At 40.5% G+C, this 16465-nt stretch overlaps 1 protein-coding gene across 12 annotated transcripts in view; it reads left to right on the top strand.

Moving 5' to 3' along the window:
* Positions 1–12032, top strand: part of SLTM (SAFB like transcription modulator) — a 46549-nt gene extending 34517 nt beyond the window's left edge. For all 12 annotated transcript variants that reach the window (XM_047736169.1, XM_047736171.1, XM_047736167.1 and 9 more), the window contains 7 exons: positions 1271–1451; positions 2169–2293; positions 3101–3271; positions 4975–5289; positions 5402–5546; positions 8818–8978; positions 10956–12032. In XM_047736169.1, coding sequence (XP_047592125.1) covers positions 1271–1451; positions 2169–2293; positions 3101–3271; positions 4975–5289; positions 5402–5546; positions 8818–8978; positions 10956–11064 — 1207 coding nt within the window. In that variant the 3' untranslated portion in view covers positions 11065–12032. The remainder of the gene's footprint in view (positions 1–1270; positions 1452–2168; positions 2294–3100; positions 3272–4974; positions 5290–5401; positions 5547–8817; positions 8979–10955) is intronic.
* Positions 12033–16465: the final 4433 nt, after the last annotated feature.

Raw genomic sequence — 16465 nt, 5'->3', positions numbered from 1 at the left:
AAAGAAGAAATAAAAGCAAATTATAATGAAGCATATATTCCAGATATGAATGTTTAGGCACGACTCTCTAGAAGACCTAATGAAGTAGTCAGATGTTTACAACCCTCTTTAGACTCAATGAAAATGTGACAGCTACAAATGCAGACTGATATTGGTGTGTCATTTTGGTAAGTCAAATACCAGGAGTGGTGTTGACATTACTACCTGATTTCTGAAATTGTGAACAGCTCTTGGTGAAGGTCTTAAAGTATTTTTCCTTTAATTTACATGGAGTTGTATTTCTTGAAATTTTAGTTTTTATATAAAAACCATGCCAAAGCAAATAAACCAACCTAGCATTTATTAAAAACGAGTCAAGTTTTAGGCTACAATTTTTTTTAAGGTGATTTTGTTTTGTTTTGTTTTAATGACATGAATGTCCATTATGGCATTTGAAAGGTATAATTGTTGGACAGTTTTTGTTGTGTAGAACTATTCTGATTTTTACATGCTTCAAAAGATACTTAGGATCTTTGGTTCCCCACTGCCTAAATGCTGCTAACAGCCCCCTTGGTCGTTTGTGATAAAATGCCCCTCAGATTTCCGTGGGTGCAGCACTGAGCCGCTGAGAACCACTGGGTTACTAGAAGAAGACATGCTGGTAGAGTACATGGAGAGCCCTAGAGTGAGGGGATGACAAAAACGTGACTTCTAGTCCCAATACAGTAACTTCATTGAGTTCAGCAAACATTTGAACTGCCTCCTGACTCAAAGAAGCATGGGCCAGTGAACACTAAGAAAGCCCTTCAAGCAAAGACGCTTTATTATATGTAGCATTTGCTATAATTCATGTTGACGGGTATGATCCCAACTCATCAAAATAAGGTACACCTTGTTTAAGGAGGTAGACCATATACTAGATACTGGAAATTTTCCTCTCAAAAACAGTAGAAGTTGTAGTTTTGGAAATTGATATATGTAGAATATCTCCTTTTTAAAATGTGGATTCGCTAATGGGCTATTATGGGATTTTTATTTAAACAGGAATCCTCTAAGAGGCAACTACTCTATAAAATTCAGCTGCTCAGTTGACAGTCTTAATAAATAAGTGACAGCATTGGAATCTGTTTAAAGTTTTATTTTGAGTTCTCTTTCCAATTACATTAAAACTACTTAGGTTGAGTTGAAGTTTAAAATTGCCAACCTCAAGGAAAAATTCAAACTCAAAAGCTATTCTCTTTCACACAGTGCTAGCATAATTTAAGTATTTCTAAATACTGATTTTTGTTAGACGAAGAGAGATTGCAGAAAGAGAGCGTCGAGAGCGAGAACGCATTAGAATAATTCGTGAACGGGAAGAACGGGAACGCTTACAGAGAGAGAGAGAGCGCCTAGAAATTGAAAGGCAAAAACTAGAGAGAGAGAGAATGGAACGCGAACGCTTGGAAAGGGAACGCATTCGTATTGAACAGGTGCAGTCAGAAAATCTTTTCATCTTAAATAACTGACCTTTTTCAAACCCTGTGATTTTTGCCCTAAAATTTGCTTTACTTGTTGTAAAGCTTCTGTAGAATGAGCTCAGTTAATGAGCATTTATTAAGTGTCCCTGAAAGATAACAATCACTTAGGTGCTAGTTCACAATACATTTAGTTGTGACTTTGTTTGAGCCAATTGGTAATAACCCAAGCTCTGCAATCATGGCAGCCTAATAGTCTGAGCATAGGACTATGAGTCCAGAGTAGTTGTAATCCAGGCTCTGTCACTATCCCAGTCTCCGCAAATAATAACTTATTTCCTTACATTGTAGAGTGGGAATGATTTCCCAAGGCTGGAAGGAAATAATGCCTCTCTTTGCAGAACTGTATCCAGGGTTTTAAGAACTTTATATCTAATTCCCTTCAGGTGCTTTTGTTTCAGTCAAATGATGAAACTAAATCTGACCTTCCCCATTACCTGCCAGCTTCCACCACCCAATTTCCGTTATTTTTAATGTTGTAGAACACTAGCCATAGCCTAGATTACTGATTTCTGAAGTCAATTTCGTTTACGTATTTGTCCCAGGTGTGTGTTTTGCCCGGTGCTTGCCTTTGATGGTTTCTTAATGACAGGATGCAAACAAGGTTGCGCATGTACTTACCTTATGTTTTCATTTTGCATTGGTTGGTTCTTCCTTCTGTGTTGTCTGAAGGAACGTCGTAAGGAAGCCGAACGTATTGCTCGAGAACGAGAGGAGCTGAGAAGGCAACAGCAGCAGCTTCGTTATGAACAAGAGAAAAGGAATTCTTTGAAACGCCCACGTGATGTAGATCATAGGTAGTTGCCTGCTTTCTTCTTTAACAGCGCGTGCTATCTTAGGCCTTTCAAACTGATTTAAAGCTGATTGGAGGAGTAGCAGGTACAGGCAGCCGTCCGTCCCTGGAATAAAAGGTCATGATCAGTAGGGATGGGAGTGGATCCAGTGCTTGTCAAGTGGGAAGAGTCTGCCCCTTTCCCCTTTCCCTTCCTATTGCCAAATGTTTTTCCATTATGACTGGAAATACATCACTGCCATAGGCTTCAGTGATGGTTCTCACACTCAGACCCATTTTGAGGATTCTCAGAGGGTAGTGCAGATAAATTTGGAAGTTGCAAACTGGGAAGGATTGCATTGTGTGTTTGTGTTCATGCTGCTTAATAGATTCCCAAATGCAGTCATTGAATTTTCTTCATATAAGTTCTGTGAGATTTAATTGATTGTGGTGAGAAATACATGGAATGAATGAATTCTGCTTGGGACTTACCTATCTAACCTTCCCGAAGTTAAGTGTGACTGAAAAAAGTTTTGTACTATTGGTTAGAATTTTATTATAAAATGGTATCTGTCTTTTCCATTTACAAATTTTAAAACAGACCATTTTTCACCTGTTTTCTCTCCTGTGAAATTCCTCTAACATTACATGACTGTGCCATCTGATAGTTAATTCTTTGCTAGTTTGTTCTCGTAACAAAATGTTTTGTGTCTTGAGTTTATTAGCCCTCTGTATCCACAGTTCCTAGTGTGTGGTATGTATGACTCCAAGTTAGTGTTATTGAATTATTATTAAACTAATTTATATAAATGAGCAAATATTTCTCTTCAAGGCGGGATGATCCTTACTGGAGCGAGAGTAAAAAGTTGTCTCTAGATACAGATGCACGATTCAGCCATGGATCTGACTATTCTCGCCAGCAAAACAGATTTAATGACTTTGATCACCGAGAGAGGGGCAGGTTTCCTGAGAGTTCAGCAGTACAGTCTTCATCTTTTGAAAGGTATATAGATATCTTGAAAGTTACTATATTTGGGGGGTCCTGGGTGGCTCAGTAGGTTAAACATCTGCCTTTGGCTCAGGTCTTGATCCCAGGGTCCTGGGATTGAGCCCCATTTTGGGCTCCTCCTTGCTCAGTGGGGAGTCTGTTTCTCCCTTGCCTATCTGCCTCTTCCCAAGCTCATGTACTCTCTTACTTGCTCGCTCTCAAATAAATAAGATCTTTAAAAAAAAGAAAAAGAAAAAAAAATTTGTTGTATTTGGCGTGTGAGCCTTGCTAATGGTAACTTTGGTTCTCTATTAAAATCTTAAGTACTGGGCACCTGGGTGGCTGAGTGGGTTAAGCCTCTGCTTTCGGCTCAGGTTATGATCTCAGAGTCCTGGGATTGAGGCCTGAATCAGGCTCTCTGCTCGGCGGGGAACCTGCTCCCCACCCCACAACTCTGCCTGCCTCTCTGCCTACTTGTGATCTCTTTCTCTCTGTCAAATAAATAAATAAAATCTTAAAAAAAAAAAAATCTTAAGTACCACAGGTCAGATCTGAGTGTTCAGAACAAATCCTATGTTTGGTTTTTGTTATTAATGTAAATATGATTTCAGTTTTCAAAATTAGTTTGAGGTCATGAGTTTGAGCCCCATGTCAGGTTATAAGAGATTGCTTAAATAAATAAACCTTGAAAAAAAATTTAGTTTGATAGGCCACCATAACAAAGATAAGTTGATTGGCTTTATCCTCTTAACATTGTTTAAAACTAGGTGGGAATACTGTTAGCTGTTAGCTTGGGATGCGCCTCAGCTGTTGAGAACACTAGAACCTCCTTCATTCAGGCTGGTAGTCACTTGAGTGTTTGATGTTATTTCCTCCCAGATGCTAAACAACAATCTCCATACCAGGCATTTAGAATATAAGTTATTATAATCAACAGTTGTGGCTTTTCTGGTGGCTTTGCCTTAAGTTAATTTTTAAAGAAGCTGTGATTTTTCTAAGTTATCCAAGTACAATTAAGAATAAGGCCAAGTGGGGGGCACCTGGGTGGCTCAGTGGGTTAAAGCCTCTGCCTTCGGCTCAGGTCATGATCCCAGGGTCCTGGGATCGAGCCCCACATCGGGCTCTCTGCTCGGCAGGGAGCCTGCTTCCTCCTCTCTCTCTCTCTCTCTCTGCCTGCCTCTCTGCCTACTTGTGATCTCTGTCTGTCAAATAAATAAATAAAAAATATTAAAAAAAAAAAGAATAAGGCCAAGTGGGGCGCCTGGGTGGCTCAGTGGGATAAAGCCTTTGCCTTTGGCTCAGGTCATGATCCCAGGGTCCTGGGATCAAGCCCCCGCATCAGGCTCTCTGCTCAGCAGGGAACCTGCTTCCCTTCCTCTCTCTCTGCCTGCCTCTCTGCTTACTTGTGATCTCTGTCAAATAAATAAAATCTTTAAAAAAAAAATTGTGGGGCGCCTGGGTGGCTTAGTGGGTTGGGCCACTGCCTTTGGCTTGGGTCATGATCTCCAGGTCCTGGGATCGAGCCCCGCATCGGGCTCTCTGCTCGGCAGGGAGCCTGCTTCCTCCTCTCTCTCTGCCTGCCTCTCTGCCTTCTTGTGGTCTCTGTCAAATAAATAAAATCTTTAAAAAAAAAAATTGTGATTTATTAAAAAAAAAAAAAGAATAAGGCCAAGTAAGTACATCTCAGACCTTTGTTCTTTGTTTTGGATAATCAATAGGCGAGAACGCTTTGTTGGTCAAAGTGAAGGGAAAAAAACACGTCCTACTGCACGAAGAGAAGATCCGGGTTTTGAAAGGTATCCCAAAAATTTCAGTGATTCCAGAAGAAATGAGCCTCCACCACCAAGAAATGAACTTAGGGAAACGGACAGGCGAGAAGTCCGGGGAGAACGAGACGAGAGGAGAACCGTGATCATCCATGACAGGCCTGATATCACTCACCCTAGACATCCTCGAGAAGCAGGGCCGAATCCATCCAGACCAGCCACCTGGAAAAGCGACGGCGGCATGTCCGCCGACAAACGGGAAACAAGGTATCTGTTTAGTTGCCAGGGCCCAGCCGGTGGCATAGAACATATTTGTGTTCAAGGAAAAAATGGTGTAATAGAGTTTTGATCGAAGATGTCTTCGGGTTTTATTTAACAGAGTTGAAAGGCCGGAACGATCTGGGAGGGAAGTATCAGGACACAGTGTGAGGGGCGCTCCCCCTGGCAATCGCAGTAATGCGTCGGGCTACGGAAACAGAGAGGGAGACAGGGGCGTGATCACGGACCGAGGAAGTGGAACACAGGTAAATGCTTAAGGATGTATTGTCACCTCTTCAGGAATAAATTCCCGGGATTTACCATTTTGATGGTCTACATTAGTTAGAATAGAACGATTGGGAGACGAGCTTCTTAAAAAAGCTCTTCATATTTTTCATATTTTTACTGTCAATAATTGAACATTAATAGTCCAAAGAAGTAGGATGTTAGCCCTGAAATTCTTATGCCATTTTTCTTAAAATTCCTGCTCAAATTTGAGCATTGTTAAATTTTGTAGATGAGCCTTCTTAGAGATGAAGGTTTTATTTCCTTTTTTTTTTAAAGATTTTATTTATTATTTATTTGAGAGAGAGACAGTGAGAGAGAGCATGAGCTAGGAGAAGGTCAGAGAGAGAAGCAGACTCCCCGTGGAGCTGGGAGCCCGATGCGGGACTCGATCCCGGGACTCCAGGATCATGACCTGAGCCGAAGGCAGTCGTCCAACCAACTGAGCCACCCAGGCGTCCCGGTTTTATTTCCTTTTAAGAAATTGAGGCTTTTAGGGGCGCCTGGGTGGCTCAGTGGGTTAAGCCTCTGCCTTCAGCTTGGGTCATGATCTCAGGGTCCTGGGATCGAGTCCCGCATTGAGCTCTGCTCAGCGGGGAGCCTGCTTCCCTCTCTCTTTCTCTCTCTGCCTGCCTCTTTGACTACTTGTGATCTCTCTCTGTCAAATAAATAAAATCTTTAAAAATTAATAAATAAATAAATACTCTCCTAGTTCATTAAGTAGCTTAGAATGTAGAACTGAGATAAAATTTTTGTCTCTTTTTTTTTTTTGTTCTTCTAATTCTAAAGGTAGGTGAGTGGAATAGTTCATATTTTTTAATTGCTTTTTATTCTTCTGACACTTTATTGACTTGAATATTTTGTAAGTTAATGAAGTATCTTCATCTCTTAGCAACTCAGATGAGCCAAAACCTTTTTTTACCTAATCTGAAAGCATTCTGGTGATGAAACACTGGCATATTAGTTGACAGTGGCATAAATGGAATATCTTTTTAAATTATATACAACAAAGAATTCTGAAGTGTGTTTGTGGTTTGTGTGTGTGTCCATCCTCCAACCTGATGGTACTCTAATGCTTTGTCTTGTGTTTAAATACCTATTAGATTTTATAGCAATATTTTTTTACTGGAAGATTTTTTTTTTTTTTAAGATTTTATTTATTTGACAGAGAGAGATCACAAGTAGACAGAGAGGCAGGCAGAGAGAGAGAGAGGGAAGCAGGCTTCCTGCTGAGCAGAGAGCCCGATGCGGGGCTCGATCCCAGGACCCTGAGATCATGACCTGAGCCGAAGGCAGCGGCTTAACCCACTGAGCCACCCAGGCGCCCCTGGAAGATTTTTTTTAATCCCTTGGCATACTAGCTAATACCACTATACATTTTCCATTTCATCTGGAGCATTCATGAAACAGAATTGGGCCTGAAGGCATTATCAGCTTTCCTATTTCTAATAAGTAGAAAGTTAGTATATTTTTTTTTTTAAGATTTTATTTATTTATTTGACAGACAGATCACAAGTAGGCAGAGAGGCAGGCAGAGAGAGAAGGGTAGCAGGCTCCCCACTGAGCAGAGAGCCTGATGTGGGGCTCCATCCCAGGACCCTGGGACCATGACACGAGCCGAAGGCCGAGGCTCAACCCACTGAGCCACCCAGGTGCCCCGAGAGTTAGTAGATATTATCAGTAGATCATTTAGTTCATTGAGCTCTTTATCCTGAGCAGAACTTTTAAGACAGGGTTTGTAATGCAGACATTCTGCCTTAGTTGGGGCAAAAACTCATAGATTGGCCTCTGCATTCCGATGTCCATTTAGAAGAGGTGTCCTGGAGCGCCTGGGTGGCTCAGTGGGTTAAGCCGCTGCCTTCGGCTCAGGTCATGATCTCAGAGTCCTGGGATCGAGCCCCGCATCGGGCTCTCTGCTCAGCAGGGAGCCTGCTTCCTCCTCTCTCTCTGCCTGCCTCTCTGCCTGCTTGTGATCTCTGTCAAATAAATAAATAAAATCTTTAAAAAAAAAAAAAAAAAAAAAAAAAGAAGAGGTGTCCTGAGGAGGAGATCCTGTTCCTCCCTTGAAAATGCTGTTTTTTGTTTTGCCAGTATCATCTCTCTGTAGAGTACCTTCAGCTTTCTTTTCCGTAGACTAAGTATCATCACTTAGTCTGCTCTCCTTGGATCCTTAGTTCTGTGGCTTTTGTTTCCTTACGTTCATTACTCTTTTTCGTAGTCATGTATGTAAGACCTTGTGGGAGTCATAGCAGTAATGAGTCCTCTGTGAAATAGGACAACTCCCATGTCTGTGCTGTTTGCATGTCGACCTTACATTTACCCTCATTTGTCTTACTGTTTTACCTTCTCACGTATCTGTCGATCCAGGCACTGTACACACATAGATCTAGAAATACTCAAAAGTCAGAAAGTACGTGCATACTGAAAGGTATGGAAATAGAAATTACATTGCTCTCATACCCTACCCTGAAGCCTGAGCAGCTTCTCAGTACCAGACAGGTGGAAATGCTTTCCAAGTGCTCTGGTATTATTCAACCTTCTTTTCTTCTCAAACACCTTACTGGTGTGTTTCGGACATTAAGAGCACACCGGCATAAGTGAGTCGCCATGAGGCTGCAGGTGTTGTGACTACTTTTTTTTTTAATTAACATATAATGTATTATTAGCCCCAGGAGTACAGGTCTGTGAATCGTCAGGCTTACACACTTCACAGCACTCACCATAGCACATACCCTCCCCAGTGTCCATAACCCTACCACCCTCTCCCTACCCACCTCCCCCTCGCAATCCTCATAGACTTTACTTTTTTTGTTTGTTTAAAGATTTTATTTATTCATTTGACAGAGATCACAAGAAGGCAGAGAGGCAGGCAGAGAAAGAGTGGGGGTGGGGTGGGGAAGCAGGCTCCCTGCCGAGCAGAGAGCCCGATGTGGGGCTCGATCCCAGCACCCTAGGATCACGACCTGAGCTGAAGGCAGAGGCTTTAACCAGCTGAGCCACCCAGGCGCCCCTCGACTTTACTTTTTTTTTTTTTTTTTAAAGATTTTATTTATTTATTTGACAGAGATCACAAGTAGGCAGAGAAGCAGGCAGAGAGAGATAGGAGGAAGCAGACTCTCTGCTGAGCAGAGAGCCCGATGCGGGGCTCGATCCCAGGACCCTGGGATCATGACCTGAGCCGAAGGCGGAGGCTTTAACACACTGAGCCACCCAGGCGCCCCTCGACTTTACTTTTAATATGTAATTCTTTAGCACTACCCTGAGGAACGACATGTGGTTGAACGCCATGGACGGGACACAAGTGGACCAAGGAAAGAGTGGCATGGTCCACCTTCTCAAGGGCCCGGCTATCATGATGCAAGGCGAATGGGTGATGGCCGGACAGGAGCAGGCATGATAACCCAACACACGAGGTAAGTACTCAGTTAAGACTTTACTGCAACCATTTATCCAAACCTTTATCCTCCTTTAAAGGGCAGTATAGTTTCTGAGAGATTAAATCGCAACTAGTAACAGCCCTACCTCTTCCTACACATTTCCCCATATTAACCCCAGATCTCCCAGAGATTATATGCAGGGCAGCGGATGTTAATTTGTTAGTTGATATTCTTCACTGTAAGTTCATCGATTGGCATTCTGCCATAGGGATTGAGATACAGGGATGTGTGTGCATCAGAATCTAGTAGATGGAGAGCACTAACTTCACGTCGGAACCATCATCTTGTTCACTACTTGGCACTACTACAGTCTTCGAATGGAAGAGGAGACAGAAAGTACATTCTGCTCCCTTCCTTCTCCAATAGCTCTAGCAAAACTGTTGGATATTTAACCCAAAGCCTGTTCGTATTCTCAGAGGCGAGCTTTATCTTCACTGTGCACCAACATCCATCGTGGCCCCTCAGCCGGCAAGTCTTTGTTCTCTCCCTCTCCTCTGTGCCCTTCTGTCTTTCCCATTCCCCTGTCTTAGAAGAGGGGGCGGGCTTCCTGATCCGACTTACTGCTTTGCTGTGGTTGGTTCTGCTGTCAGACTTGAGTGTTTATTGTGTCTGTGCCTGTGTGGCCTCATCGCTTATTCTTTGGTTTCAAAGGTTACCGGTGCCCTTTTTTTTGGAGACATCTGTATTCCTTTATTTTCAGCTCTCAGTCTCCTTGGTGGTTAAGCACTGGTGCTCACTGTGGCTTTTCTTTTTCGGGGGGTGGGGGAGGACACTTCTCCGTTTTCTCAGGCATCCGACTTTCTTTCTGCCCCTTTGGATTTCCTTTGCCTGCTCCTTCAGATAGTTGAACTTGAGACACTGCTCTTGTTATTTAGCTCTATTTTATGATCTTAATGTAAATGCTTTGCCAGCTGCATAAATTCAGGGCTACAGGCAAAGTCATTCCTGTCCTGATTCAGTCCTTCATGTTCCGTGTGTTTCCGCCAGTTTCTTTTCATTTGCCAGTGCCCCTGTGCATCTTGTTCCCCTAGACAGGGCCTCATCTTTTATCTCCCTCCACTCCTAGCCTAAATTTCTACATGTGGTTCCATTTAAGAAAAATAGTTGCAATAGCTATGCCATCTTCCTCATTTCAGCTTATCAAATTAGTGTTTTATCTTCTCTGTTACTCATACTTTTAAAAATTTAACTATTTATTAGAACTGTGTTGTCGTACCATTACTTGCTCCAAAGCCAGGGAGCTGCCTCTCCGGTCACAGATCTAACCTGCCTTCCTCAGCCAGGCATTCAGACCTCTATGTCATCTGATCTTCCTCTCCTTAAGCTGTTTCACCATGGGTTTTTATCTCCCAAATTGGTTGTAGGGTGTTCCGATGGGTCTTTTTTCCTGTGTTGCTCATTAATTATTAATTACAATAATTAATTAATAATTAATTAGTAAACATTTTAAAATGTTGCTGTTAAACATATTAAAAAAAGGAAATCCATCCTCCTCCAAAAGAACTCCAGAAACAAACAAACAAAAAAGAACTCCAGAAACAATTCTGTGGTGATGTCCTCTAGTTCAGAGGTTCAAATTCCTAGTTGATGCTGATGCGGCTGGTCTGGGGATCACACTCAGAGCCACTGCTCCAGTCCATTCATGGTGCATCTCATCAGTTGGCTCACTATGAGGCAGAGACTTTGAAGTGAGAGTGCCCAAGTTCAAATCCTTGTTCCACCATTTATTAGTCGTGATCTTGGGCAAGTTACTTAACCGCCAGATCCCAGTTTCTTTATCAGGAAGGTGGGGTTAGTAATGGTCCATACCTCACAGGACTATTGAAAAGTGTAACTTATTTAATATGAGTAAAGTACAAAGAACCGTGCGTGGTAAATGATAAGCACTTAATAAGTAGTAGCTGTAATTTATTCTTTTGTTCTTGACAATTTTTTCTTTTAAACCTTTTTCAGTAATGCATCCCCAATTAATAGAATTGTACAAATCAGTGGTAATTCCATGCCAAGAGGAAGTGGCTCCGGATTTAAGCCTTTTAAGGGTGGACCTCCACGACGATTCTGAGAATTAGCTCTCTGCCATGGTTTCAAGATAATTTATTGAAATCTCCTGTAAACTTTACTTGACTACTTATGAAGAGGACCTCTGACTTGCTTGAGAGTTCTGTCAGACTTTTCTTTTTTTCTCATTTTTTAAAATTTAACATGATTGCTTTTCTCAATTTTGGAGAAGATGTTTAAATAGTTCCGTTGTAACTTTTACTAGTTTTGTGTATCATTCAACTTTTTTTCTTCCAGCACCGAAACACATTTGAAAAGATGGAATCCAAACCATTTTGTTTAACGCTGTGTGAATATAAAGAGTAGTTTGCAGGTGTGTGGTCGTAGTTTCATTTGCAGCATTAGCTCTGTGGTGTCAGGCTCTAGAGTTCCTTCTTGTCACCAAGCATTTTCAGCCTCCATTTTGAAGGCTGTCTAAGCTTAAAAAAAAGTCTGCTGTCTAATTTTTAGAGAATAAGATTGTTCTTGCATTTCTGAGTATTATGTAACCTATTTTTGCAGAAGGTACTGTTACATTAAGTGCATCTGTGTATCCTGGTTTAAAAAAAATGTACTCTTTTTTGAAATAAACCTTCATATTCTGTATAGTTGCTAAAGCGTTGAGAACCTTTTTAACTGTAAAATGAGAGCTGATTTTCAGGTTAATGTAGCAGCACACTTGTTCGGGTTTGCATGGTATGAAACCAAATAGATTCATGAAACCTTGGCCATGAGGTTTGTATCACTTGAGGTTTTTAGACTGAGTTGTGCAGGTAAGTGCACTTTTTTAGGTAATCTGCACTGTTTGGTGGATAAATTCCATCTCTGGGAATTGTGTGGGTACTAATGTTTCCATGTTCCCAACTATGTTGAGAACTGGAAAAAAAAAAAAAAACCCAGGTTCTAGCTTGGTGAATCAGTTGGGTTTTGTAAATACTTGTATGTGGGAAGGCATTGTTGTCTTTTTGTGAAAATAAAAATCCACACCTGGAAGTGTATGTGTCTTTGTTTCCAGCTCTTTAGGTGTTAGACCTCCAGCCCTTTCTGCAGTTAAACCCAAAGTAAGTGACTGGGTTTAGAGCTATGAAGGCAGTCTTTTGGGCTTCGTTTTTGGAAATAAATCTCACTTTGATTTTTCACTTCAGTAGCTGGGTAGTATGCTCTGGTGAAGTGTTGGCGAGTTAACCACTAATCTTACAGCTTTTTTTTTTTTTTTTTAAAGGCATCTTTTTTAGGCAAGCCCTTCAACATAAATTCTGAATACTACCTCTTAAAGCCTCCCTATTCCTTCCTATAAATCAGTGATGAATAACCCAAATGGTCTAGATTCTTGGATATTTGAGCAGTCTGGATGCTTGTATAAAGCGAAAGATTGGGAATAAGGGATCACCCTGAGGCCACCTTTTGATTTGAGAAGTAGTCTTTGTAGAAGTTCCTGTAAATGTCCACGGGTGGCCATAGTCAGGTTCATGAGTGACTCAGACCCCTGAGTGGCATGCACAGCCACCGTGCTCTGCTCTTTGGCCTTTTGGGGAACTGGTGCTTCTGTATTGGTCTGGGTTTCATAATCTTTTTGGCCCTTCTTAACCCCACAACTGATGATTTCAGTTTGTAAAGGTTGCTGGTTAAATAGAGAAATGCATTGGTACAGCAGGACAAAATTGGAGGTCTCCTGGGGTGAGCTAGGGCAGTGGTTCTCAGAACCAAATGCCTGGGGGTGGGGCCCAGGCATATTTTCCACAAAAATTCCCCCGGATCATTCCGATGTGCAGGTGGCATTGAGAATCGCTGATAGCGTCCAGAGTAAGTAAAACCAGATGCTCTTTGACGAACAGCCAGTAATTTTATGGGTGGAAGTTTTTCTCCTCACTACTCAAACACATGTTATTTTGGTTTTAGAAACCCCATCTTTTGCTAGTGGGGATGAGATGGTCTGATTAATTTTCTGATTAATTGATGATTAATAACTTAATATACTTGAACCACTCAGGAATGGGCAAAGGAGGACTTGTGCACCAACTTGTGTCCAGAGCTTTCAGAACTGTCCTAGTTATCCTGTGAAATCTTAATATTATTAATATTATATATTACCGTCATTTGTTTTCATTCCGTTAGCTAGAGAGTACCAATGAGAAAGGTTTAAAAGGGTTTTAGCGCAGTACCAAGATTGACAGACTAGATCAAGAGAAGTCTTAGAGTCTGGTTCTGATCCTACTAGCTGAAGCATATAATTAAATCCTTATGGATCCCCATTTCTTTATCCCTAGATTTAATACCTTTATGATTCCTACTGTCCAACTTCCATTATAATGAAAATTCAAAATACAGGCAGCTCTGGGGGCACCTGGGTGACTTGGTGGGTTAAGCATCTGACTCTTGATTTCGGCTCAGGTCACAATCTCAGGATTTCGAGTTTGAGCCCCACATTGGGCTCCATTCTCAGTGGGAAGTCTGTTTCTCTCCCCCTCCCTCTGCCCCTCCTGCTGCTTGTGTACACGCTCTCTCCCTTAAAAAAAAAAAAAAATCTTAAAAAAAAATACAGGCAGCTCTGATCATTCAATCACAGGAAATCAAAGGGAAATATTTTTTCTCACACAGGAAGGTAATTAATATGTGTGTTCTCCCCATATTTGATCTATATATTCAACATATTATCATTCAAAATCCCAGCATGCTTATTTTGTAGAAATTACCAGTCTGATTGTAAACCTTACATGGAAGTGCAAGGGAGTGAGATTAGTCAAAGTAATTTTTAAAAACATAGTGTAATTCCTCCAAGTTGTTACTTAACTGATTACTGTGTCAGGTATGTTTAATATGAATGAGTGTGATTCATAGAGTCGTCACAGAAATTACTATTTATTGAGTACTTACATGTGCTGGGCATTGCTACTCGGTAATTTACATGCATCAGTTAATTTCCACAACAATGTTTTAGGTGTAGGTACTATTCTATTTTAAGTACTATTCTGTTGTATATGAGTAGAAACTAAAGTTTCCCCAAGGTAATAAAGATAGCAAGTGGTAGAACCAGGATTCAAACATAGGCAGATACTTACATAAATAAGAACATCAAATCATTTCATCCAGTGTAGGGCATATATGTAGGGGCGTGTGTAACGTTACAGGAAAACACTACAGAGTTTTCTGAAGTGGTCGTACCGTTTTGCATCAGCAACTTCAAGGGTAAAAATTGCTTCTCAGGCTCATCAACACTTGGTATTGTCACTCTTTTTAATTTCAGCCATTTTAATGGGTGTACAGAACTATCTCATGGTGTTTACATTTCCCGCTGGCTTTTGATGTTGAGTGTGTTTTCATGTGCTTGTTGACCACTGATCGGTCTTTGTGAATTGTGTCTTCAAATACTTACCCACTTTTTAAATTGTGCTTTTTGTCTTATGGAGTTGCAAGATCTCTTTATGTATTATGATTACCAGTCCTATATCAGATATATATTAGGAATATTTTCCAGTCTGTGGTTTGCCTTTCATTTTCTTTTTTTTTCTTTCTTTTTTTTTTTTTTTTTTAAGATTTATTTATTAGCACGCTAGTTAGGGGAAGGGCTAAGAAGAGGAGAGACTCTCAAGCAGGCACCCTTCTAAGCAAGAGCCTGATGTGGGGCTCTATCCTATGACCCTCAGATCATAACCTGAGCCTAAATCAAGATTTGGACACTTAGCCGACTGAGCCACCCAGGCATTCCTGCCTTTTCATTTTCTTAATGGTATCTTTTGAAAAACAGTTTTTAGTTTTGATAAAGTTCAGTTTATCAATTTTTTTTCTTTCAAAGGTCAGGGATATTTTTGCTCTAGGTAGAAATCTTTGCCTACCCCCAAGATCACAGGTTTTTCTCCTGTGTTTCTTCTTGGCCTTTTATAGTTTTGGTTTTTGTTTTAGTTTTTACATTTAGATAAAATCCATTTCAGGTTCATTTACATATGGCGTAAACTTAAGGGTTAAGGTATTTTTTTTCTATATGGATATTTAGTTTTTCCAGTATAATTTGTTGAAAAGGCTATCTTTTTCCTAGAAATGACCTTAATCACCTTTGTTTTTTTTTTTTTTCTTTTTTTTTTAAGTAGGCTCCACACTCAGCCTGGAGCATGAAGTGGGGCTTGAACTCACAACCTTAAGATCAAGACCTGAGCTAAAGTCTAGAGTCAGGCGCTCAACCAACTGAGCCATCCAGGTGCCCCCTTAACATCTTTGTTTTTAAAAAAAAATCTTAAAAAAAAAAAATCTATATGTGTGAATCCACTTTGGGATTTTGTTCTGTTCTGTTGATCTCTATGTCTGTACTTTTGTCACAAGCACCACATTGTCTTGATTACTGTATCTTTATATTAAATCTTAAAATCAGGTAATGTAATTCTTTCAATGTTATTTATGTTATTCAAAATTATTTTGGCTAATCCCACTCCTTTTATTTTAATTTTTAAAAATATTTTATTTATTTATTTGACAGAGACAGATCACAAGTAGGCAGAGAGGCAAGCGGCAGGGGGCAGGGAGCCGGCTCCCGGCTGAGCAGAGAGCCTGACACGGGGCTTGATCTCATGACCAGGACCCTGAGCTCATGACCTGAGGCAAAGGCAGAGGCTTAACCCACTGAGCCACCCAGGCGCTCCAATCCCACTCCTTTTAAAATCACCATGATAATTTCTACAAAAAAAGCGTGCTGGGATTTTGAATGAAAATGTGTTGAATACATAGATTAAATTTGGAGAGAAGTGACATGTTAACAATATTGAATCTTCTAATCATAATTACTGTATCTCTTCATTTAATATGCCTTCCTTAATATCTTTTAGCCATGTGTTATAATTTTGATTGTGTAGGTCATAATACTTTCTTTGTTAACATTTTTGATGCTATTGTAAATTGTATTTAAAGTATTTAATACTGTCCATTGCCAGTACATAGAAACATAATTGATTTTTGTGTATTGATCCTTTTATCTTTTTAAAAAAGATTTTAAGTAATCTACACCCAATGTGGGGCTTGAACTAACAACCCTGAGATCAAGAGTCTCATGCTCTACCAACTCAGTTAGGCGCCCTGACCTTTGTATCCTTTGATCTGGTTAAATTTACTTAATAATTCTACTAGCCTTGTAGTAGATGCCTCAGGGTTTTCCACGTACACCATCGGGTCTTAAGGAAACAAAGGTAGCATTAGATTCTTCTTAGCAATTTCAATGCCTTTTCTCTCTTGTCTTACTGCACTGGCTAGTATCTCCAATAGAATGTTGAATAGGAGATATCTGTTGAGGGCAGATATTCTTGTATGGTTCCCAATTTTAGGAAGATGGCATTTAGTTTCTTGCCATTAAATGTGATGTCACCTATGAACTTTTCATTTATACTCTTTATGAGGTTGAAGAAGTTACCATCTATTCCTAATATACTGGGAGTTCTTATTAT

The sequence above is a fragment of the Lutra lutra genome, chromosome 7 (assembly GCF_902655055.1).
Source record: "Lutra lutra chromosome 7, mLutLut1.2, whole genome shotgun sequence".
In the NCBI taxonomy this organism is placed as follows: domain Eukaryota; kingdom Metazoa; phylum Chordata; class Mammalia; order Carnivora; family Mustelidae; genus Lutra; species Lutra lutra.
The sequence above is the reverse complement of the archived record's forward strand: the minus strand, read 5'-3'. Positions and strand labels throughout refer to the sequence as shown.